This window comes from Lolium rigidum, chromosome 4 (assembly GCF_022539505.1).
Source record: "Lolium rigidum isolate FL_2022 chromosome 4, APGP_CSIRO_Lrig_0.1, whole genome shotgun sequence".
Classification (NCBI taxonomy): Eukaryota; Viridiplantae; Streptophyta; class Magnoliopsida; order Poales; family Poaceae; genus Lolium; species Lolium rigidum.
Window position 1 is genome coordinate 42,489,858 of NC_061511.1, and position 25,841 is coordinate 42,515,698.

The 25,841-nt window shown below is 46.1% G+C and overlaps 1 protein-coding gene and 2 pseudogenes across 1 annotated transcript; 1 reads left to right on the forward strand and 2 right to left on the reverse strand.

Moving 5' to 3' along the window:
- Positions 1-11,020, reverse strand: part of LOC124646961 — a 47,055-nt pseudogene extending 36,035 nt beyond the window's left edge.
- Positions 11,021-13,443: 2,423 nt separating this feature from the next.
- On the forward strand, positions 13,444-14,360 carry LOC124646962. Its single transcript, XM_047186987.1, has 3 exons — positions 13,444-13,653; positions 14,064-14,143; positions 14,219-14,360. The coding sequence occupies exons 1-3, from the start codon at positions 13,444-13,446 to the stop codon at positions 14,292-14,294; spliced, it is 366 nt and encodes a 121-aa protein (XP_047042943.1). The 3' UTR covers positions 14,295-14,360.
- A 2,396-nt stretch (positions 14,361-16,756) lies between these two features.
- LOC124649146 lies at positions 16,757-19,374 on the reverse strand (annotated as a pseudogene).
- Between the last annotated feature and the right edge of the window lie 6,467 nt (positions 19,375-25,841).

The window sequence follows — 25,841 nt, forward strand, 5'->3', positions numbered from 1 at the left end:
TCGATTTGGTATGCCCCACAGCATCGTCACAGACAATGGCTCCAACTTTGATTCTGAGGAGTTCAGGAAATTTTGCGATGATGGAGGAATCAAATTGAAATTCGCATCGAGTCTCTCACCCCCGGACCAACGGCCAGGTGGAAAGGATCAATGGTTTAATAGGGGATGGTTTAAAGAAACGCCTTAAAGGCGCAGCCGGAACTCGGGTTGAAGAATTACCATCTGTGCTATGGAGTTTGCGTACCACCCCCAACGAGGTCGACTCAATACACTCCATTCTTCTTGGTGTACGGAGCCGAAGCGATCCTGCCGGCCGACGTCCGGTTTGAAGCGCCTCGAGTAACAGCGTACACGAGTCCTCCTCCAATATCGCGCTACGGGATGCTGTCGACCTCCTTGATGAAGCACGAGATATTGCCTTGGCAAGAACAACGAGTCTACTAACAAGCACGAGAAATTATCACGGTCGACGAATACGCGATCGAAATTTCGGTGTTGGAGATATGGTACTTCGGCTGAAGCAAAAAAGACCCTTGAAGCTGGAATCCCCATGGGAAGGACCATACATCATCACCGAAGTGATACCAGGAGGAGCCTATCGGCTCAAAAATCCAGCCTCAGGAAAAGATGTCGAGAATCCGTGGAACATCGCACACTTGCGACGATTTTATACATAGGATACGATTGTTTTTCAACGGCCTACAAGGTTACTTTGCATTATGAATAAAGATCTAATCAGATTTCTGTTATCCTTTTTTGCTTCAGGCTTTGACACCCAAACGTAAACGTTCGGAACCGTCTCCATTGGCTCTAACTCCCATCGGGAGCGTTGGCCCAGGAAAAACGTGTTTACACGATAACATTAATTAAATACTCTCAACGAGAGCTAAGATTAATGAAACACAAAAACAACCAATCCAAGCCTCGAAAAATACGCGAGTGCTGCAGTCGATGGTTACATTAAGATAAGGCTCAAACAGGTGCACCGTGTGATGAAGCCGAACTTTCGCATAAATTACATATCGACTTCGCAATCACATTGCATAAAATACAACGAAGTCGTCGAGTAAGCAGGTTGAACTGATCACTCAGCCGCACTCGACAATAAAATATCAATCAAATCAAAGCATGCAGCGTACGCAGCAAACAGTCTTATGTGAAATACAAGGCTATTACATTCATAATCGGGATCCCCGGTCCCAGTGGGCCTTCAGTTCCTTCTCGAGACATGGTTCCATCCGAGAAACAACGGTGTGAGCAGGACCTCTAGCAACATCATAGTACTAGCCTAAATCCCTTTCAGTGTTAGCCACAGCTCTTAAATCTAAAGATGGATGGCATGCCAATATGGAAGCAAAAGCAAGCTCAGCACCAGCTAGAAGTTCTTTCCGCACTAGCAGCCGAATCCTTTCTGGTGAACAAGCCAGACAAAGTTTCGGGTTCCTGATCCAGAGGAAACAAGGTGTGCCAAACCATCGTGAGAAGGGCATAGTATTTGTCAAAATAGTAATGTGCCTTCATCACCCGGTACTTGAACTTCGCCATGATGACGGCCTTTGGACGATGCTGCCATAAACCATGTGTTGGGTGCGCAACGTCGGTCATCGCCTCAACCTCTTCATGAATCTTCCTGTCCTCTTCAGCTGCATCCGAAGCCACGACTGGAAAAGGAACGAATGTTAGAACATTCAAGCTATACCTGGAATCGAAGGCGAGGCTAATACTCACGAGTTCAAACTTTCGGTAGCAACATGAAGACCATCAAGAGCGTATTGTTCAATGGCGGTCGCTATTTCTCCCTTCTTCTTCACCAAGGCAGCCATCGCACGAAGGGAAGTAATGTCCTTATTTAGACTAGACACCTGGTCACGTAAGCGACGAACAAGGCCTGATTCATCGTTACCCGAAGAATTCGGAAAAAGCTCGGCACGGGAAGAAGATGAAGGAATCTGCAGCACGTCCTCACTTCAGACCAAGCGTTAATATAAAAACTCCCATCGGGAGCGTTGAGTGCACATCATACAGGCAAAAGGATGTTTGGCAACAGAGCCGAATTTAAAAGTATCGCGAAAATATTATGTACAACAGATCAAATAACAGTTCAAGGATTAGCCGACGTTGAACCAGGGGCTGACTCGGGAGCGAGGTTCGGCTTGTGCTTCATCCACCAACTTCGAAGCCGGTTGGCGCAAGTTATTGCCGATCTCTTGAAAGGCTCAAGGTTGACTAGATGATTTTCATCATCAACGAGCGGCGCCTTAGAGAAATCTTCCAATTCCAACCCCATCCCGTGGCCCATAAGCAATTGGAAAGTAAGAACCGCACCAATCAAGCGGCTGCGACGTTTCAGTACCTCTACAGGTTCGGAGGGATCAACAAGGAAAGCTTCTGCCATCTCGTCGAGAGTCTTGTCCAGCTTCGCCTTAGGGAAGATCATCGAGTATAACTTTGACAGCGCTCCCTTGGACTTCTGCAGTAATCTGAGGATCTGGACATTTGACTCAGCAGCAAGAGATAAGGCGTCGGCCGTAGAGTCCTCCCAAAGCTGACAGTTAAATTGGCGTCCTGTGAAAAAGAGAGTATTAGTAATCAGTGGAGAAAGCATCAAGAAAGGGGCAGAGCATCGTGAGGATTTTTACCCAATAAATCCTTGATAGATTCACGGAGGACACCCTCCTTCTCATCAATCGCAGCCGCCGCTGCACGCCTGGCATCTTGGTCATCCTTCATTTGACGCTTCAGCCGATTTACTTCTTCCTTCAACAAGGCATTCTCACTTTTGGCATCGGCAGCAAGCCTGTTGGCTTCGACCACCTGATCAGCCGAAGATTTGACGGCCTTCCGAAGTTGGGAGTTTTTGGCTTCGAGACGAGTAAATTGTTCCGCAAAGTCCGCTACAGCATCGACTGTAGCATAAATTGGCTGCAGCCAGGAAAAAGTCAAGAGGAGTCAGGTGATGGGAATTCAGCAAAGCTTGACAGATTAAAGTACTAACGTGATCGCGGCCAGTCGGCGGGGTGGGAGCATCATCGGAAGGAATAACTCTCGACACTGGGACCTTCTCTACACCCGTTCGGGATGGAGGTGTCGACTTGGCAGGAGAAGGGTTTGATTCTTTAGCCGATCGTTGCTCTCTCGAAGCTAGTTTAGCCCTCTTTGCGAGAGGAACATCGTCATCATCATCGGCAGAGCTGTTTAAGTACAGCGTGCAGTTAGCATACAAGGTGACAAGAAATGAAAGTAACAAGGGTATAAATGCTCACAAGTCCAGGTCATCTTCGTCCACGAAGAAACTGGTTGAACCCTTCTTAGCAGGAGGAGGCGAAGCATCTTCATCGGCATCATTATCTCCTCCTTTAGGACTTGATTCAGCCGAAGAGATAAGATCATCATGTACCTGCTTGCGACGTCTGCTCTTGAGAAAGGCGTCATCTTCAGCAGTTTCCTCCTCTTGGACATCGCTGTCCTCAAGGGCGTCTTGGGTATCCTCGGTTCCTTCCAGAATCGTCATTGTCATCCTCTAACACCGCTCCGCTCTCGGGTGAGGGAGGATAACATTGGGCGACAGCGGGAACCTGCAGAAAGGTAGCAAAACGTGTAAGGCACAAACAAAAAGAAGTAGTAATGACAGTAAACGAAGGACGAAAAGGTTACCTCGGACGGAGGATGCTTGGAATCATAAGGAGGGCGCGCTGATGTCAAGACGATGGTATCCTTGGTGCTGAGGCATGTTAGGCGATGAACTTCGTTCAGGAGCTCACCTGCCGAAAGGTTGGCAGAGTTGACCCTTGACTTATCGTTTTTGCCAGCGAAAAGCCACAGCTGGTGAGGGCGAGACATCAGCGGCTGCACTCGACGTTGCAGGAATACTGAAACTACTTCAGTACCACGCATCGTCATGCCTCCTGAATTCTTCAGAATGACAATTTGCTTGAATAGCTCATCGGCTGTCGCCTTTTCTTCGGGAGAAAGGGCGTTGTTCCAAGACTTCTTCTTGTGAGCCACCAAGACATCGTCAAAAAAGGGGAGATTTGAACGCCGCCCAGGAACGACAGGGTCCCGAAGGTAGAACCATTTGTTGCGCCAGCCCTGGACGGATTCCTTCATTCGATAGTCGAAGTAATCGACCTCCTTCCTGACAACAAAGCCGACGCCACCGACAACAGGGGGGCCGTTGCTATCATTGTGACGCTTCACATAAAAGATCTTCCTCCAAAGGCCCCAGTGGGGCTCAATGCCGAGGAAAGCTTCACAAACGGTGACAAAAATGGAAAGGTGGAGGATGAAATTTGGGGCCAGCTGCCAGAGCTGAATCCCATAGAAGAAAAGAAGGGAGAGAAGGAACTCGTGCGCCGGAAGAGAAAGGCCACGGAACAGAAAAGCGACGAACATGACGGTGAAGCCCTTTGGGGGACTCGGGCGAGAAACCTGACCTGGGAGACGAACGTCATCCTCAGATGCGGAGATGAAGCCGAGGGCGCGAAGTTTGTTGATGTCGCGATTGGTAATGGCAGAGGCGCTCCAGTCGCGGCTAACTTTAGCCGCCTCCGATGTGCTGCCACTCTTCTTCTTGCCCATGGCGAACGAAGCTTCTGATGAAGAGGCAGGAGAACAGGAGGATTGAGGAAGAAGATGACCAGTGAACGGGGTAAAAGGTAAAAAGAAAGGAGGCTCCCTATTTATCCTGTAAGAATTTGAGCCCAGACGTGGCCATAACTCCACAAAGCATCGTGGAGAGAGAAGCAGATCTGACTATACACGTGGCGCTAGAAGAAGGAGTGGAACCGGCGGCCCATTATTCCCACGTCGCGCGAAAAATGAGGAGACGCCTCGATCGCCGCGCGTGCATTAGTTAAGACCTAAAAACTTCCTGCGCAGGACTAGGGTGGGCCCGTCAGGTCAAGTCCCATCAGTTGGCCCACAGTGGCTACACGTCAAGTCAAATCCCGTCAATCGGCCCACAACTATGACATCATGAGGAAAAAAAAACTAGAGGCATTCGAAGGAAACATAAAAAGTTATCGGATGAAGAATTTGAGTCCACGCACGGATTGCAAGCATCCGAACCTGGACTCGGGGGCTACTCCCATCGGGAGCGCTGACGCGCACCCGATAAAAAGGAAGACTCGACAGAATAAGCAGTCGAAGGAAAAAGGACTGAGTTTGCTCTCGGTTACAAGCGGTTACACCTAGACACTCCCATCGGGAGCGCATGATGTACATCCAATAAAAGTTTTTTACACTCCAGGATCATGCCCGGGGACTTGATTCTGTGTAGAGTAACGTTATTTTGCCATCGGCAGTTAACCAACAAAAGTTGGGTACGTTGCTCATCATCCTTTGCGTAAAGAAAATATATCGGATGACCTATGAAGACTTGCGAAAAACTCGGCAGAGGAAAGTATTCGAGTAGTACAACTTGAGTCCACGCACGGATTGCAAGCATCCGTACCTAGACTCGGGGGCTACTCCCATCGGGAGCGCTGACGCGCACCCGATAAAAAGAAGATGAAGCAAAATCAAGATGAACAAGAATAATGAAGGAGAAGAATATCATGAGAGGACATGCATTAGTCTCTACCCGAAATATCTTCGGCTAGACACTCGGGGGCTACTGACGTGGGCATTACCCTTCGAGTAACCGACGTTGCCCTATCCTGTATTGACCAACTGGAGGCCCATGAAGACACCCGAAGACTAGATGGGCCACTAGGTCGGTGCACCAGAAGATTCCTTGACGGGCAAGACAAGGAAGCGAACAAACAAGGAAAGATTGGATCTAAACTACTGTAAATCTAGTCGTATTCGGTTAGATCTCTTGAGACCTGGCCTCCTATATAAAGGCTAGGAGAGGGGCTGCCGAAGGGGACGAACAATCTTAGCAATTTTAGCCAGGAAAAGCTTAGAGCTAGGTAACCCTAGCAACAGCAATCTCGCCTAGATCTCTGCCGAACTATTCGGCACCCCATTGTAACCCATTGTCCTCATAATCAAAGAACAGACAGGCAGGACGTAAGGGTTTTACCTCATCGAGGGCCCCGAACCTGGGTAAATCGCTCTCCCCGCTTGTCTGTGAACCGATGTCTCGTGTCAGCCTACAGGATTCCATCAACCCTAAGCCCCTATCGGAGGGCATTGGCGAGGAGTACCCTCGACAACGTTCGGACACACCGTTTCGTTGTGGTGTTCCCGGTGGTGTCAATTGTGAAAGTATTCCGCATTTCTTTAAATGCATGCCAAACTCATAACTCAGATATTCACCTCCACGATCAGATCGTAGAAATTTAATCTTCTTGTTACGTTGATTTTCTACTTCACTTTGGAATTCCTTAAACTTCTCGAAAGTTTCGGATTTATGTTTCATGAAATAGATATACCCATATCAACTCAGATCATCTGTGAAGGTTAGAACATAACGATAACCAACGCGCGATGCTACGCTCATTGGTCCGCACACATCGGTATGTATGATTTCCAACAAGTCAGTAGCTCGCTCCATCATACCAGAAAATGGAGTCTTAGTCATTTTACCCATTAGACATGCTTCGCACCTATCAAGTGACTCAAAGTCAAGTGATTCAAGTAATCCATCGGTATGGAGTTTCTTCATGCATTTCACTCCAATATGACCAAGACGACAGTGCCACATATAAGTAGAATTATCATTCAATTTAATTCGCTTAGCATCAACGTTAATGAAGTTTGATTAATCGGGGCTGGGAACCCCGTTGCCAGCTCTTTTTGCAAAATTATTGGATAAGCAGATGTGCCACTAGTCCATTATGAAAGTCTGTCAAGAGTAAATGACAAGGTTGAAAGATAAACACCACATACTTCCTCATGAGCTATAAAACATTGACACAAATTGAGAAGCATTTTGAAGGTTTAAAGGTAGCACATGAAGTATTTACTTGGAATGGCAGAGAAATACCATGTAGTAGGTAGGTATGGTGGACAAAAATGGCATAGTTTTTGGCTCAAGGATTTGGATGCACGAGAAGTACTCCCTCTCAATACAAGGCTTAGGCTAGCAAGGTTATTTGAAGCAAACACAAGTATGAACTAGTACAGCAAAACTCACATAAGAACATATTGCAAGCATTATAAGACTATACATTGTCTTCCTTGTTGTTCGAACACCTCACTAGAAAATATCTAGACCTTAGAGAGACCAATCATGCAAACCAAATTTTGCGGAAATACCGTACCCAACGTCCTTCATCTCAGTATCAACGCCAATAACAACATTTGCGGACTTGCCGTTGTTCCCACGCCGATCATGGCGTTCTGGGCAATCAGGAGCCCAATGTCCAGGAGCGCCACAAACATGGCAGTTCCCTTTCTTCTTATAAGGAATTTTCCTCTTGAAGTTGGTTGAGTTGGAGGCTATGTTCTTCTCGTCAAACTTGCCTTTTCCATTGTTCTTATTCTTAGACTTGTGAGATTGGAAGTTCTTCTTCTGTACCACATTGGCACTAGAACCTCCCTCAAAACTACGAGCGCGTGTGTCCTTTGCTCTCGCCTTCTCTTCCACATGAAGCGAGCCAATGAGATCTGAAACGGAAAACTCTTGTCTCTTATGTTTCAGAGAAGTACAAAGTTCCTCCACGAAGGAGGAAGCTTGGCAATAATGCCACCGGCCACAAATTTGTCCGGTAAGGTACACTTAAACTGCTCGAGTTCTTTGGCAAGGGACTGAATCTCATGAGCCTGCTCAACCACGGAGCGTTCATCAGTCATCCTGTAGTCATAGAATTGCTCCATGATATACAGTTCAGTGCCAGCATCCGAGACCCCAAATTTGGCCTCGAGCGCATCCCACGCATCTTTACCATGGTCGAAAGCCATGTACGGGTCAACAATGTTGTCCCAAAGAATGCTGAACGAGGCCGCCTTAAACATGGCGTCGACCTTCTCAAACTTTTCCTGCTCCTCTGCATAGAGAGGCCCCTCAGGTCTAGCATCTGTGGCGCTAAAACAGCCTAGGTTTGTAAACCATAGAACTGCCTTTGTGCGCCACCTCTTGTAATGCATACCATCAAAGAGGGGAGGTCGAGTAGCGGCAGCAACGCTGCTTGAATTGATTTGCCTATAATCAGGTTTTTGGATTGTTGGAAATATAAGCAAATATCCATATGAAATAGTCCGTACGAGTAATTGATAAATCATGACTACGAAAATAACGAATAAACTAATCATGCAGACTAGTAAGGTAGATGAACAGATCACATCTAGACAAAACACATCGATCGCATCTACCATAGAAACTAGAAGAAGAGACTCTAACAGAGACTGAAAGAGAAATGACAAGATCACATACTTCGCAGCAGCGTTGTTGTCACCCATGTTGAGGTTGTCGAAGTAGTCGCTGAGGTCCGGGAAGAAGTTGTCGTTGTGGAGGAACTCGTCGTCCGATGACGACGTCGTGATGCCAGTAGTCGCGCCGGAGCGCTCCCCAAAAACCTGATTGCCCCTCACCCGTACAGGTTCACGAGAGGCAGGGTTCCGGAGGCCTACTGTCCCGGCAGTCGGTGCACGCCGACGGACGGGATAAGGAAGACAAAGGCGGCGGCGCAATGAACTGGAAACAGGTAGTCGCGTATGCGTCTCGTGTAACGCGGCTAGGGTTGCGCAGAGTCTTATGTAGTGCGGTTCGGGAAGGTCGTGGGGCGCATCCCACGTCCGAGTCGGCACAGCCACGATCCAGAAAAATCGGAAGGCAAAACGGCTGAGTAACGCGTCCGTGAATGACTCAAAATTGATTACACAATTAATTTCCCAAACAGCAAAAAGATAAGCTCGGCTCAGCGAGATTCCCGCAACCCGCGTCGTGACGAGGCGGGCGGCGGAGGAGGAGGAGTGCGCGAGGGCTCTCTCTCTTCTCACTCACTTACTAGGACTAGAACAGTTCACCTTATATACCACTCCAACTCCCTCCCAACTAGCAATGTGGGACTAAACTTCAGCTCCCACTAGTGCTGCCACTGATTATTGGAATGGGCCATGTGAGTTTCAGAATTTGATAATGGGCCATGGGCCAAATGCCAAAATTCCAACAGTTGAGGCATATATTGATGTCCTCTCTTAACTTCTCATTGATAGAAGGCCGCGGCAGCTGTGTGTTATCCACAGGAAAATGGACAGTAAACCCCTTAGCTATGAATTGACGTCTGATATCTGCATAACTTGCACCCTGTAGCAGTAGCCGATCAGAAGAATACTCCTCACCAAATGGAATCAAGGCCAAGTATCCACAGTAAGGTTCGAAATCGTCAACAAGACATTCACCGTACTGAGACACCCAGACATAAACATGCGAATTGTTGGCACCCAGGCAAGCAACAGGCTTGTATGCACTATTATTTGTTACTGCTTCTGAGCAATTAGCAAAACATGCTATTCTGCTTCGAATGCCGAAATCCCAAAAGCCATGTGAATCAAGTTTGCCGTTGTATCCTGGATAAGGAAGGTGGTTCCATAGTGGAAGAGAGCAGCTGCTATCGTGATTGCTCTGGTGTCCCCCCTTCAGCTCCATGGTTCTAAAAAATTGGAGCCTCTCTAGGGTTTTTTTTTTTGATCCGTGGAGTTGCTCCAGCTTTTGATACAAATACGTGTAGTTGCTTCAGTTTTTGGTACAAATACGTGGAGTTGGTTCCGCAAAACACAAAAACATGGATTTATTGTTTATTTACGTCACATTGCCACCGATAAGTGACCAAAATATTACGCACGTTTTATCTTTCTCCCCCGCATCTCTCGGGCATATTTCCCAGACTCTCCCCGATTTAACTTCACCGCAGCGTGATTCACGACTGCCGCCACCGAATCGAGGCCGCCGGCAAACGAATGAACTTACCTTCAGGCGGAGTCAAACTTGTCTGAATCATTCTTGCTGCCGCGCAAATCGAGTTGTAGCTTGTTGCCGCCGCCACCAGAAACTTGTTGTGATCGCCTCAACCAACTTCGTCGTGGGTGACGCGGCACGTGACGTAGTGGCGGCGACAACAAGCTCCTGGCGGTGCTATAACTCGATTTGCGCGGCGGCGAGAACGAATCAGACAAGTTTAACTTCAGCTGAAGGTACGTCGACTCGTTCGCCGGAGTCCATGATTCAGTAGCGACAAATGTAAATCACGTTGCAATGAAGTCAAATTAGTAGCAGTCGGATGTAAATTACGGCGCTCCGCGTTTTTTATGTTTGTGTACCAAAAGTTAGAGCAGCTTGCAGTTAAGTTTTCAAATCCGTCTCCTCTCTTGAGCGCGTTTCAAGATTTCTAATTACCCGGTGTTTGGGAACGTCACGGCAGTGTCGTGTGGTTCAACACCGCCGCCATAGCCATCCTCACCGTCGTGGCCAGGCCAACTCCACCGCCAGGAAATTCTTCGCCACGGGCCAGATGGACTTCCAGCCAAAGATTGAAGCAATCACGCGGTGCGTTCCAGTGTGCTCTGCATTTTTATATTTTACGAATTCAACTTCAAGTAATTATACTAAAAGCTGGAGCAGCTCCAACTTCTCAGAACCGTGGAACTAGGGGGGGGGGGGGGGGACACCGGAGCACACCCCAGCTGCTATTGGGATCGACATCGAAGTTGGCATCCATGACCCAGAAGTAGGAACCGGTGTAGTTGATTGCAGTCACGTAGTACGTTCCTGTGTTGATCTGAATTGACACCGGAGCACACCCCAGCTGCTATTGGGATCGAGATCGAAGTTGGCATCCATGACCCAGAAGTAGGAACCGGTGTAGTTGATTGCAGTCACGTAGTACGTTCCTGTGTTGATCTGAATTGTAGCCTTGCTACTGGTACAAACCAGCTCGTATGCTTCAGCGCCGCACCCAACAGGATCACCTCGCCGACGGAAAGGGTATGATATGTTTTGGAGATGTCCACAAGAGAAATGTGGGCACCCATCATTTCCTCCATGAACAAGATCTGCTGCAAAAACAGCAACGAGGGAGAAGACAGTCAAGGCTTGTATAGTAACAGAACGATAATATGCGCCGGGATTCCCCATGACAGCCAGCTTCAAAGATGCAATAGGGAGTTGATATTTAGCTAGTTCTGTTAAGAGTACTAAGGTGGGCAAGGGATTGGCATGGACTAGTTGATTATGTGCACCTGCATATATACCTAGTAATAGTGTGATTGGAATACTAATTATTGACTTCAGTTTGTGTGAACGATGCGCAAAAGAGGACGATATTCTCTCAAATTATGTCACTAGGAACAGAAGACGACTCAGGCATGGAGTCTTCTGTCCCATGACATGGTAATTTGTTTTTTCCAGAGATGACAACGACCGGACACTAGAATTTCCTCATTATGAAAGCTATCACACTCGCACTCAAATCTCAGGAACACGGCATGCAGAAGAGGAAGATATTCTCCCAAATTTTGTGGCTAGGAACAAACGACGACTTGGGTTTGGAGTCTTCTATCCCATGACATGGTAATTCATTATTTCCAGAGATGACAACAACAATATAGAATTTCCACTGTGAAAGCTGCCAATAGACATGCATTTATTGCTCATGCAACAGGTGTGACTGGACTGAAGCAAGTCTGCAATCACACTCAAACCACAAGAACACGGCATGCATTAGTATGTGAACTGTACCCTTAGGCAGTTAGGCATAATTTTTTTCGGTAAATAGTTATTTATTACTTAAAAGGTACATCAGGCATCTGCATGTAGCTAACAGAGCTGCCCCCTGAAACCAGGGCAACGACCCGGGGCTTGGAAAAAATATACTTTACGGTGAATATATTGATATTCATTTAGTATTATAGATGTCATATTATTTATATAATCTAGGTTCAATTTACAAGATGTTGATTTTTCTAAATTTACATGTCTTATTTTGGGATGGAAGTAGTAGAAGAAAAAAAATGTCGATTAGTGTTTATCTTCCAATTCCTAAATTGGAGTTTATCCCATATTGCACACTTAAGGGATCTTAGCATGTCTATGTTCGCGGAGGTAGCACATTTTGAATTGATTATTTCATAACTTTATCTTCACATGTTTATCTCCAAGGCCATTTTTTCTTTTTAAAAATATGCTTATATCTAAAAAGAAAGGAGTTAGTGTAAACCTCATTTTGTTCAACATTGTTTTCCTATTTTCTTCACTTTTATCTTTTTTTAGTACCATGCCAATATATATTTCCTTGTAAAATTTACTTTGCGTTGCTAAATTTTATTTTCTGGTGCAACGCACGGGTAATTTTCCTAGTTATTTAAAAGGTTTAAGAGCTCTTTTACGGTGATTGGCACGGAACTTTGGTTCCGTTCGAGTTCCATCTAATCCGATTTTTCGTGACCGTTGATTAAAACAATCATAACTTTTATCAAATTGGTATAATGATTCACAATCAAAAAACGTACATCCAGCAGTCGACCTAACCTGGCCATAGCAATCAAGATCGAGAACCTACGCCAATAAAAAAACGGCCAAGATCTTCGTCTCAAAAGATCGCCGTTCTAAGAGAACGCCGCCGCGGCCAAGATCTTCGTCTCCCCTGCCGACCATGCCGTCCGTGATCGGAAACGGGATCGCGCGGGCCGAGCTTGAGAGTGAAAGTCGGCCGCCTTGGCCTGCTGGCCGAAGTAGTCATCCGCCGTCACGTTCGCCTCGCCTTGCACAGGGTACCCGTCTGTTCCTCGGCAGCCGGAGCTGTCGTCCTCATGTACAGGATCGGGACCGAGCAGTCAAGCCAGAGCCGGCCCGAGGGATCGCTCGCCGCCACCTCCTCATCTACGGGATCACGGCCGCCGCCCCGTCGGCATCTGCGGGAACCCTAAGACGTTCTACTCCGCGGCCTAGTCCGCTGCGATGCTGCCGCTCTCCTCGCAGGCGGGATCGGAGTAGGCGGCCACCGCCCCCCTCGCCCGCTGGATCGTATGCCACTGCCTCAACTCTCAAGGTCAGTCCAGTGCCTCAGCTCAAATTCAGTAGCGTCTGGAAAACGTAAGAGTCAAATTCAGTGTTTTGGAATTTCTATCTCTAGTCCCTAATTGAGGTGTACTCCTGTCAAATGAAATAGAATACGTAGTAGATGTGTACTTCTTCATTGCAAATAAGAAATGCATCTCTGTGTAAGCCTGAAGAATGAAGAGATTAATCACTTCATGATGCACACAGGCATATGGCATGGGTGCCCATTCGATTTCAGTTTTCAAAATTAATATCCTAGATTGTAGAGCTTGTGTATTTGATTATAATACACTAGATATACAGAAATTTAATTTAAATGTATTACTATGGATAGATTGGTAGCAACTAGGCAGATAGAAAATGAATAGTAGGTGAACTGAACAATTCTGACACTGTCATATGCATGGACAAGGAATGGCTAATTCAAAATTTTAATTTGTATCATCAGGTTGTGGTGACCAACGTTCACTTTTATTGGTCATGGTATTGGTGGATTTTAGATGCCTGAACTAACACCTGCTGCAATTCATGGTAAAGATGCACAATATAGGCCAGAACCTCCAAACACGCCTCAGCTGCAGCCACCAGCACACATGCTTCCTCGTCAACAAGGACATCGACCATCACTTTCTCAGCTTACATCGATGCCAGGTTCTATGCCAGGGCCATCGCCAGTGAACCCAGCACTACCGTCCATGGCACACCCGATGGTACTATTCACCGATACCTTATCTGTATTTCGTTCTGATAGCTTAATATTAGATCTTTAGTTAGGTCTTATGTCTGTTTTGCTCTTCAACATTTCGTTATAATAGCTTACTCGATCTAGTAGGACTCTGGATACGTTTTTCTTGCACTGAAACTGGAGTAGCAATTTCTGCACATTTTTCGATTCATATGAGGAAAAACTCCTGCGATGAACATGATTCTAAGATTGGATGTGAGTATCAAACAAATCTTGATCTTTATTTGGTTTTATGCTCTTTTCATTTAAACAAGAACTTGATGTGAACGAGGAGATGCCTTGAAAGCTGAAACGCATGTAACCAAGTCGTACATTAATTAATTTGAGGCGCTAGGATATCTCCTTCTGAAACTTTCACATCCCATCTCTCTGCAGAAGCTTATGACCCTCTTGATCCAAATGGGAACATCACTATCAAATGGGATATCATGGAGTGGACCTCAGATGGCTATACTGTAAGTACACCATAACTATATTCTGTCCCAATCTGCCTTGTATCATTAACACATACTACCCTATATAATATGCAGCTGCTATACTGAAACTTTGTCATCACTTAAGATCACAATCCACGAGTGCTGCGAGCGATGCCGATTGAGTCCCTGATGGATGAGTTCCACGAGAACCACCCTTACGAATCAAACAAGGGGCTTTTCTCCATATTCATTCTATGTTTTTATCCTGTGTGTAAGATCACTGCCGAGTGGGATCGCAGCAGTGATCTCCTTTGTATGTTTTATCTTATCTTCTGTTTGTTTGTATAAACTTCTACTACTCGTTTGTGACAGTGCAAACTGGAGGCCTCTTTCTGTATTACCAGGCAAGCTGTAATCTCCTGTCAACTGATATTTTACCATTGTAATTATGTTTGTGTGCTTTAGAATACATGCCAGGAGGTAATCTATATGACGTTCTCCGCGGGAGATTACGTCCACGGCTCCAACGAGGAGGAGGCCGTCATCGCGCAGGTGGCGGCGATCACGGAGGCGGAGGAACGCGCTCGCTTCCGGCGGGAGGAGGCCGACCCCATCCCCCAAGTCAGGGAGTATGAGGCGGCACGCCGGGAGGAGCGCGTCAGTAGGAGCTCCTCTCCTTCCTCCGCGTCGACGCCGTCCTCCGCCTCCACGCCTTCCTCTGCCACCACCGACACCGCCACGCGCAGAGGCCATCGGGGCCTCATTTTGGTCGGAATTAGCTCGCGCGGTTAGGGCTAGTAGTTAATTTAGGTTTTTAGTATATATTATGTAAATTTTGATGCTCATTAGGAGCATCAAAGCATCATCTATATGTGTTCATCAATGAATTCTCCTGCGATAATTTTAATTTGTTTTAGTTCGTGTTTTACGGTTTCTGTTTTGCGCACCAGTGCCAAAATCATCCTAAGCAACGTTTTCGGGAGACTGAATAGAGCTTTTTCGGTAACTGTTAGAGATGCTCTAGGACCCTCAAGCTAATGTAAAAATTTATCACATCTGAACGCCCCTGCCACTCCTCCTATCGCCAGCCATGTCTGAACACCGCCTTCTCTTCTCCCCTCGCCGGCCACGTCAGAACGCCGCCACCGCTCCTTCCCTCCCTGGCCACGTCCCCTCCATCGCCGCCCAGACCTTGTCAAAGTGCACAAAGGCGTCGTTATAGTCCTTCCGTGGAGGTGCTCTGATTCTAGTAAGACGTCGTCGAGTCGTAGGTCATGGCGTCCAGCGACGGCGGCAGGAAAGCTGAGGTGGAGACAACGAGCAAGGACGACGCAGGGCGGAGGCGGACCGAGGGGACGGTTGAGAGAGCTGTGGCTGGAGAAGCTGCAGCCAGCTGTTGCTCCGTCGCGGGGATCGCCGGGAAAGAAATGGGCATGGTTGAGAGGGTGAGAGAGGATAAGAGGCTGGCAAATGATTGAGAGAGACATGATAATGGGATTGATGTGCATACGATCATTACTGTCCGATGTGCGTACGAAAGTGCATCCCCACCATGAGATGGTTAGGCAATTGATGTGCGTGCGGCTTCGATTTTGTTGTCGTAGATGCAAAACATTCTATGTGTTGCTTTAAGATTCGTGCAGTTTATCAGATGTTTTGGCTATTCAAAAGGACGCTCGTTTTTTATAATTTTCGTAAAAAATATTAGTGGTTCCGGTCCCACATATTTTGGTTCCGGTCCCATATTCTTGGTTCCGTCTATTTATAACCGTTAGATCGGGTTCGATGGACGGTTATTAAAAATGCCAACCACTTTAAAACTTGTAAAGGTTTAAACATTGCATGATCCCTCTGCGTGCAGCTGGCGGAGCTGGCCCCCGGGCGCTATAACCTGGGGCTTGGAAAAAATAGTACCCATTTCTACCTATATGTTGGGCTTGGCCTGTGGTGTCAAACTATCAATCGTATAATACCAAGCCAACACAGTCTACCAATCCTACTTGGTAGGCAATGTCCCCAATTTGAGCCTGTCGAGGAGACCGGGAGCAGAAAGGCTGTCCTGTGGCGATCTATCGATCCAGGCAGCAGGAGACACCAATTGAATGATGCACAGACGAATAACTGGATTGAAGAGGTCATGTGTCTAGCTGTTTTTCTCAATTTACCTTTCCTAGTTTACCTTTCCTAGATCTTGAACTTATGCGTTTTCTTATTACTTATATATAAAACTACAAGACGAAGAGTTTTTATCTACGATTTCCCAATGTAACGACTCGTGCATGTTTTATCAAATTTGTTTCATCGGTTAAATACGTACTATTGTAAATTGCATGGTTAGCACTTGCCAGATATCACTAAAACAATGAAAGATCTGCATCGTAAGCTTGGTGGAACCCCTCATGCTTGACTTTACCATGATCGTACAATGAGTGACTCGAATTCTCTCGTTTAACTTTTAGTTTCCGAAAGTGAGGTGTGCTTTCATACTTTTCTTACATCCAAAGACTGAGTTTTTTTCCGAACAGGGAGACAGGGACTGCTAATTGCCAGTACTAGTACAAATACAACCATAACATGATGAGCTAAGTGCATCATGATATAAACAAACATGCATGCATAAATTCAGATCACACATCGTTTAGTATTTCACTCTCCATCCTCCTCCGACACAGCAGTCAATTCCTCCGACACCGTGGTCAACTCGGAAGTGAAATGGTACGTGTCCTCCACATGGATGTGCCCTTCGTCGCAGAAAAACGGCCTCGACGGCATCTGCAGGACGTCAGCCCCTGCTTCCAGCATCTGCATGACCTCACTCATCGTTGGCCGGTCGAGAGACCTCATCTGGATACACCATAATCCGACGACGCACAGCTTCTTCTCCAACTCGTGCATGTCGGCAATAAGAGGAGATATCTCGCATGCTTCTCCTTGCAGAGTCAGCTGGTCGTATACCCATGATGGGTAGTACCCCTGGCTTGAGGTCGCCGCGTTTGGGTCGGCGTTCCTTCTTCCACCTGCCATCTCCAGAAGAAGCATCCCGAAGCTGTAAACGTCAGACTTGCTCGATATGACACCGAAGCTCCGAGATATCATCTCAGGAGCTATGTAGCCGACGGTTCCCCGCATGGCGCTCAATGGCACGAAACTGTCGCCCCTTGGGTACAGTTTGGCGAGCCCGAAATCAGCAACCTTAGGCACAAAATTGTCATCGAGGAGGATGTTGTGTGGCTTGATGTCGAAGTGTAGAATCTGCATGTCGCAACCCTGATGCAAGTAGTTGATCCCCCTGGCGATGCCCAAAGCAATCTCGTTGAGCTTTTCCCATGAAAAGCTCTTCTCAGCAGAGAAGATGTACTTATCCAGAGAACCACGAGTCGTACACTAGGGCCCTTCTCATTTCCTCCGAGCAGAACCCTACTAAACGCACCACGTTGACATGGTGGATCCTGCCGATGGTGGAGACCTCGCTGATGAAATCTTCTCCGTTGCAGCTGGAGTTGCCCTCTAGCATCTTCACGGCAACATGGGCACCGCCTGGGAGTAGCACACCCTTGTACACCGAGCCGTAGCCCCCTTGGCCCAATTTATCTCTGAAATGGCTTGTGATCGCAACAATGTCTGTGTAGGCGTACCTCGTCGGGCCAATTATTTGTTGAATCCTGAGGAACTTCTCGACTGCATCAATTGTGATCCTTGTTTTCCAGTATTTGTAGGCTAGGAATATCCATACAGCCAGGGCTGTCAACCCGAACCTGAATAGTACTGCCCAAGCCCAACAAGTGGAATGATATGGATGCAAGTTAGATGTGTGTAGGCATATGTTTATGTCCAAGAAGGTGGCCATGATGATTAAAATAAAGCATGTAAATTATTTTTTGAAAGTAAAAGATCATACAATCCTCACGTACCGAAAAGGACCTGGGGGGTAGCAATAGCAGATACTATGGTTGCAACAACCAAAAAATCTTTTGTTGTGCAGTAGTAATCATTACATAACCGAGTCACACATTCCAGGAAGTGCACCTCACTCCAGAAAAAAACATGAGTCCAGTTCATGATGCTTGCACTGGATATTTGCTCCTTGAAGTAGCTGCAAATCGTACCATTGCAAAGAAACAGATTTAGAAGGGAGCATGATCATGGTTAGGTAAATTCCACTTGCATACTATTTCGATCCAGTTTTGAGAAAACGCCAGGGTTTTGTTTTCCCTGGACCGGAGCACCATAATTCGAATATGCATTGCATTTAAAACTATTTTGCCAGGGCACATGTCTTATCAGGTCAAGAAAAAAACTAGAGAAAAGTGCAGTAAACAATAGATATGGGCAAAGAAAATAAAATCCCAGTGTTTGGTGCAAATGGGGACAAATTAGGTTTTGGGCAGTGTTTTTTTGTTCTTTTGGATAATTACAATGTGAGTCGAACTATGTGCTATAACTGTAAATGTCATAAATTTGGAGGTGCTGCAACCACCACTGTAATTATAATTTTTAGATCAGGTGGGCTTCCAAGTTAAAATTTCGAAAGAACATGGGGGAGAGAAACAAAATTCGGGAGGAGATGGGACCACAGGGTCATCACCTGATTGAATTGTTGAGGCATATATTGATGATGATGATAATTCTTAACTTCTCATTGGGTCCAAAGGTATGAAGGGGAAATTCAACAATAAACCCCTTACTTACTAGTTGTGTGATATCTGCATAACTTGCATTCTGTAGCCCTGCCTGAACCCTGCTAGAAGAATACTCCTCACCAAATGGAATCATGGCCATGTATCCACAGTAAGGTTCAAGTTCTTCAACACTACATTGATCATACCCAGCAGACACCCAGACATAAACATGGGAACTGTTAGCATCCAGACATGTGACAGGCTTGTATGCATTATTATTCATCACTTCTCGCGAACAATTAGCAAAACATGCTCTGTAGAGGCTTCCAGTGGCCAAATTCGAAAATCCATGTGAATCAAGTTTGTCAAGGGAGTCTGAATAAGGAAGGTGATTCCACAGAGGAAGAGGGCAGCTGCTGTTGGTATCATAGTTGAGGTCCATAACCCAGAAGTAGGAACGGGTGTAGTTGATTGCAGTCACGTAGTATGTTCCTGTGTTGATCTGAATTGTAGCCTTGCTACTGGTACAAACCAGCTCGTATGCTTCAGCGCCGCAACCAACAGGATCACCTCGCCGACGGAAAGGGTATGATATGTTTTGGAGATGTCCACAAGAGAAATGTGGGCACCCACCATTTCCTCCATGAACATGATCTGCAAAACCTGCAACGAGGGAGAAGACAGTCAAGGCTTGTATAGTAGCAGAACGATAATATGCGCCGGGGTTCCCCATGACAGCCAGCTTCACAGATGCAATAGGAAGTTGGTATCCTAGCTAGTTCTGTTAAGAGTACTAAGGTGGGCAAGGGATTGGCATCACTAGTTGATAATGTCCACCTGCATATATACCTAGTAATAGTGTGATTGGAATACTAATTATTGACTTCAGTTTGTGTGCACGATGCGCAAAAGAGGACGATATTCTCTCAAATTCTGTCACTAGGTACAGAAGACGACTCAGGCATGGAGTCTTCTGTCCCATGACATGTTAATTTGTTTTTTCCAGAGATGAAAACGACAGTACACTAGAATTTCCTCATTATGAAAGCTATCACACTCGCACTCAAATCTCAGGAACACGGCATGCAAAAGAGGAAGATATTCTCCCAAATTTTGTGGCTAGGAACAAACCCACGACTTGGGTTTGGAGTCATCTATCCCATGACATGGTAATTCATTATTTCCAGAGATGACAACAACAATATACTAGAATTTCCACTGTGAAAGCCACTACAGGAATGGGGCGATATGCCGAGGGCCGGGAACCCTCGGCGTAGCCTGTTTTGGCCCCCGGCATAGGCTACACCGAGGGCCGCCCTCGACATATCTCCTCGGCGGCTACCTCCCTCGGAAGAGTCACCATTGACGGAAAACCGTCGGCATACAAATTTTAAAAAAATCAATTTTCCATTTTCAAAAAAAAAAAATTCGAATTTTTTTTTTGGCTATGCCGACGGCAAATCCCTATGCATATAGTTTTAATTTTTTTCAAATTTTAGTTTATTTTACACCATTATTTTTCTTTATTTTCTATTTTTACTTGTTTATCTTTCACCCAAGACACTTTTAACTTTAAGTATACTTAATATTAGGTCAAATTACAATCATGGTTAAACTTCCGAGTCGGTCACCCATCCTCACACTACTCCAAGCTCAGCACGCTTAACTTCTTGGTTCCATTCGAATAAGTTTCCATTACAGAATTGACACCTTGCTGATAATAATAGCATATCAACCCTATTAACCCTTGGACCGTGATGTCACATCTCTTTATTTTTCAATTCCAAATAATTACTTAAGTGAACAACAATGAATATATAATTAATAATAATATTGAATTCAAATAACAATAAAATGGTTTTTTTTGGCCTTTTTTCTATTTAATATGGAATAATTAATATCTTTAAATCGAAAAATCGAAATTCTACAAATAATATGTCTAAATTGATCAAAAAAATGAGAGGAATCTAAATATAACATCCATATCATCATTTGAACCTAAAAATTAGAGGAATCCAAATATGACGTCCAGTTTGCCATCTGGCCATAACAGCCCCCACAGGAGATGCGAAATGGCTGTACCGGGCGCGCTGCTGCACCGTTCGCCAACACGCTAAACTGAAAAAAATTAGCATATAAAGTGATGTGTTATAGACCTAAAAACATTTTCGCCAAATTTATTGAGCGACGGAAAGTGTACCCCTAGTTTAAATCCGGTCAATTTCCAGCGGATTCGGCAGGACACCGCAGAAAGCCGCAGGGATTCCCAGATACCTAGCGCGCACATATGGATGTGATATGTGGTCCGGAGGAGGTTTCCTACCACTACGTGGAGGTCTCGCGCAATACTAAAATGCGCCCCATGTAGCTGCTTCATAAAAAAAACCGTTTTGACACCGCGAAAATGAAAAAACCATCGCCCATGGGTCGGATTGGAAATCCGCTCCCGGGGCCTTGCTTCCCACCCTAGGGACCTTGCTTCCCATCCCAGGGATCACACATGTGCCAAATATAGCCTCGTTCCGACAAACTATGAGGTGTCACCGGCCGTTTCCTACTCATTTGCCCTAAAAATCATATAACTCCGGACGTGATAGCCCTATTTGTGAAGGGTTTAACAAAATAATTGCCGGATCCTAATTCCGACTTTTGGAGTGCTTACTAGGACACATAAAATAATTTCATGCGGCTCCGCGGGATTTTTTTTTGACTTTGTTTAAATTGCCATTTGGCAAAACGGACCCCCACGGAGATGCGGTATGGCCGTACCGAGCGCGCTGGTGCACCCGTTGACCATCGCGCTAAAAGGAAAAAAATTAGCACATAAAGTGATGTGTCATAGACCTAAAAACATTTTTCCCGGAATTTATTGAGCGACGGAAAGTGTACCCCTAGTTTAAATCCGGTCAGTTTGCAGCAGATTCGGCCGGACGCCGCAGGAAGCCACATGGATCCCGGATAGCTAGCACGCACATATGACATGTGATATGTGGTGCGAAGGCGGTGTCCTACCACTACGCGGAGGTCTCGCGCAATACTAAAGTGCGCCCCATGTAGCTGCTTCACAAAAAAACCCGTTTTGGCACCCCGAAAATGAAAAAACCATCGCCAATGGGTCGGATTGAAAATCTGCTCCCGGAGCTTTGCTTCCCACCCTAGGGACCCCACACGTGCCAAATATGGCCTCGTTCCGACAAACTATGCGGTGTCACGGGCGGTTTCCTACTCATTTCTCCTAATAGTCATAGAACTTCGGACTTGATAGCCATGTTTGTGTAGGGTTTTCCAAAGTAATTGCCGTATCCTAATTCCGACTTTTGGAGTGGTTACTAGGACACATAAAATGACGCCATTCGGCTCCGCGAAATTTTCTGACTTTGTTTAAATTGCCATCTGGCCAAAACGGGAACCCGAGAACATATAAGAAAGTGTTTGAATTGTTAGTATGTTAACATGGTACTGTACATGATTCAAATATGCATGATTTTAACATAAACGGATAGAGGATGTTTTTCTGAACATTTTGATACCTTATACGTATTTTTCTAACATCATATGAATTAGTAATGATTTTTACTAAATTAGAGAAATTTAAAAAATAGCCTACGCCGAGGGTGATCGTCGGCGTAGCCCTGTCTACACCTAGAGCCAAACATATGCCGAGGGCTGCCCTCGGCGTAGACCTCGCTACACCGACGGCAACTCTACACTGAGGATCGGACTGCACGCTGGTCTGGCCGGACCATACGCCGACGGCCCCAACTTTTGGCCGTCGGCATATAGCCTGGCTCTCGGTGTAGCCTTCCATTCCTGTAGCGAGCTGCCAATAGAAATGCATTTATTGCTCATGCAACAGGTGTGACTGGACCGAAGCAAGTCTGCAATCACACTCAAACCACAAGAACACGGCATGCATTAGTATGTGAACTGTACCCTTAGCCAGTTAGGCATAATTTTTTTCGGTAAATAGTGATTTATTACTTAAAAGGTACATCAGGCATCTGCATGTAGCTAACGGAGCTGGCCCCCTGCAACAAGGGCTATGACCCGGGGCTTGGAAAAAATATACTTTACGGTTATATTGATATTCATTTAGTATTATAGATGTCATATTCTTTATATAATCTAGGTTCAATTTACAAAATGTTGATTTTTCTAAATTTACATGTCTTATTTTGGGATGGAAGTAGTAGAAGATTTTTTTTTTCGATTAGTGTTTATCTTCCAATTCCTAAATTGGAGTTTATCCCATATTGCACACTCAAGGGATCTTAGCATGTCTATGTTCGCGGAAGTAGCACGTTTTGAATTGATTATTTCATAACTTTATCTTCACATGTTTATCTCCAAGGCCATTTTTTCTTTTAAAAAATATGCTTATATCTAAAAACAAGGAGTTAGTGTAAACCTAATTTTGTTCAACACTGTTTTCCAATTTTCTTCACTTTTATCTTTTTTGAGTAGCATGCCAATATATATTTCCTTGTAAAAATTACTTTGCGTTGCTAAATTTTATTTTCTAGTACAACGCACGGGTAATTTTCCTAGTTACTTAAAAGGTTTAAACATTGCATCAGCCCTCTGCATGCAGCTGGCGGAGCTGGCCCTCGGGCGCTATGACGTGTGTCGTTGCCTATTCGACGGTACTCCGGAGGAGGGATCCTCACGGAGGGGAGAAGAAGTGTGGGCCATAGGGCGGAGAGTCCTCGGGATGGTGGTACGTGATTTATCTAGTTTCGGAACACTCGCACGATGGCAAGGCCTACTGCTGCTTGTCTGGAATTATCTGGGCGCTTTAGCGTGATTACAATGAGTTGTGGTCGTGCCCCTTAGGGCTCCCGGTATCCGGCTTATAAAGGCGCACGGATCTAGGGTTTACATTGGAGAGTCCTAGCCGGAATACAAGTCGCCTAACTACGGTACAATGTCTTGCCGTGTACGTCAAAGATCCGCCTTCCCTCAAGGCCGTACTGGATCCGGATACTCCATGGGCCTCCACGGATCTGGTCTACTCTGTAGGTCAGTTGGGATCCGGCTTCTCGTTCCTGGGCTGGACTTCATCCTTCAGGATCTACAGCAACTGGGCCGCCCGATGGGCCTCATGCCTTCATCACCGTCTATGGGCCACCTAGGCTTGCCGGATCTAGACCATGTTGTTGATATACCCGGAAAGTATACCCACAACAGTAGCCCCCGAAGTTCTCCGAGATTCACCATTCCTCCGACTTCTTCCAATTCAGATCCGAAGAGAATCTTGAAGAGCTTCCAAAACTTTCTTGTCTCCGACTTCATTGAACCAGAAATCATTTACTTTCGACTAACTATATCTCAGCATATCTTCACTTTTTCCCGCGCTGAATCTCCCGATTTCCCGCGCTAATTTTTCGCAGATGCAAATCTTTAGCCGGAAACTTCGGAGGCGCCAGGATCAAGTTACCACTGCCTCGATTTCACCACATTGCCCTAAGACACGTGGCGAGTATCCAGCGGTGCGACCGTTCCGTTTCCGCCGTTGGATGCAAAACACGAATCTCCGCAACCTCTACTTAGTCTTCCTCCTCTCAACACGCCGCCGCTCAGATCTTAGACTCCGGCGAGTTCTTCCCGGGAAGCTCTGTGCGCCGCCGCTCCAGCGTCATCCTCGACCCAATCAGATCGCCATTGAACGCGCAGCGTCTTCTGCCGCCGATTCGTGGTCACGCAGGGCCGAAACATGCCAAGTCCGGCGCCCTCTCCTCCACCGGTGCGACGCCGAGCCGCTGCGCCATTAAGGGTAAGTCTTCGCCGGACTTGTATAAGAACAATGTAGCACTACGTAGTTGGTTCCGGCTACTCAAACCGTCTCATAAAATGTATGCAGCCGGAAACATGTCTTGTAGTTCATCTAAATGTACTGGTAGTTCTCCGAGTAGTCCAGAGCAAAGCTTGCCGGAACCAATATGCCCGGCTCCAATAGCTTTTCTTCCACCGAATATTTCCGACATCCGGCTGGCTCAACGTTTCTCCGCATCTTCACTAGTGGAGAACAGACCTAATGTGGCGGGCCGTAAGCGCCTTTTTTCGCGGGCGGCGGGCCGCGACAACGGAGGCGGGACAAAAGGTTCACCCTTTTGTCGTGGGTCGCTTACCACCCGCGACATATGCTCCACCACGTGGCAGGCGCGGGGTGCCCAGGGGACACACCCTTTTGTCGCGGGTCGTAACACCACCCACGACAAGAAGGCCTCTACGTGGCGCGCGCAAAACGCTGCTGCTTTAGGGTTTGAGGGGTGCAGCCCCCCCCCCCCCCCCCGCCACCGGCACCACCCCCCGTTTGTTTCATTTTTTCATTTTAAACTAAAAGTTGCATACATGTATAAGCTACTACAAGTTTTACTTCATTTATTATATATAGATCGAGCAAACAAATATTGGAAGCAAAAGTCTATTCGTAGATTCCCCTTACACATATACATGGAGAACATGCCTACCGGGACAAAAGCCCGTCGTCTATTCGAACTAATACACATACATGGAGCTCACTACTACCGGCGCCTATTTGGACTAAACCGGCCGTTGTCGTCTATTACTTCTCTCATCAGAAATCCCGCCAGTTCCTCCGTAATTCCTAGTATGTGTTCCTGTGGTTGGAGGTTCTCCCGCATGTAGTCGACCTATATAGGAAAATAAGATGAATATGATTATATCAATCTTGATTACGAAATATTGACAATAATAAATTGAAGTTGTGAATGTTATTGCTTACGTTGAATCTATTATCGTTGTGCTTCTTAGTGGTTAATATGCGAATGGACTCGCAAACGTAGTATCCACATAGATTCGTCCCCTGTGGCTGCTGGGGGCACGGTACAATAGTAAATGTTAACTTTTCTGCGAAGTTACCCGTAATATTCTTCTTGAAAGCTGTCCAAACAATGCCATGCAAAAGAATGATTGAATGAATGGATGATTAATTGATATCTCACGAAAGATATAGCGTGACAATTAATGATTGAAATTACCTCTGGAGAATCTTCTGCAAGTCGCGGAACCCGTCCAGGACTCTATTCAATGGGTCCCTTACTTCAACAATTCCCTTATTAATTTGAATGTTTAGCAGAATCCAGTGGAAACTGCAC

Bases quoted from the DNA above. Each gene is read 5' to 3' on its own strand.
- LOC124646962 (XM_047186987.1), top strand. From the start codon at position 13,444: ATGCCTGAACTAACACCTGCTGCAATTCATGGTAAAGATGCACAATAT. The intron at 13,654-14,063 runs GTACTATTCACC...ATCTCTCTGCAG, and splicing joins CGTCCATGGCACACCCGATG to AAGCTTATGACCCTCTTGAT. The intron at 14,144-14,218 runs GTAAGTACACCA...TATAATATGCAG, and splicing joins GGACCTCAGATGGCTATACT to CTGCTATACTGAAACTTTGT.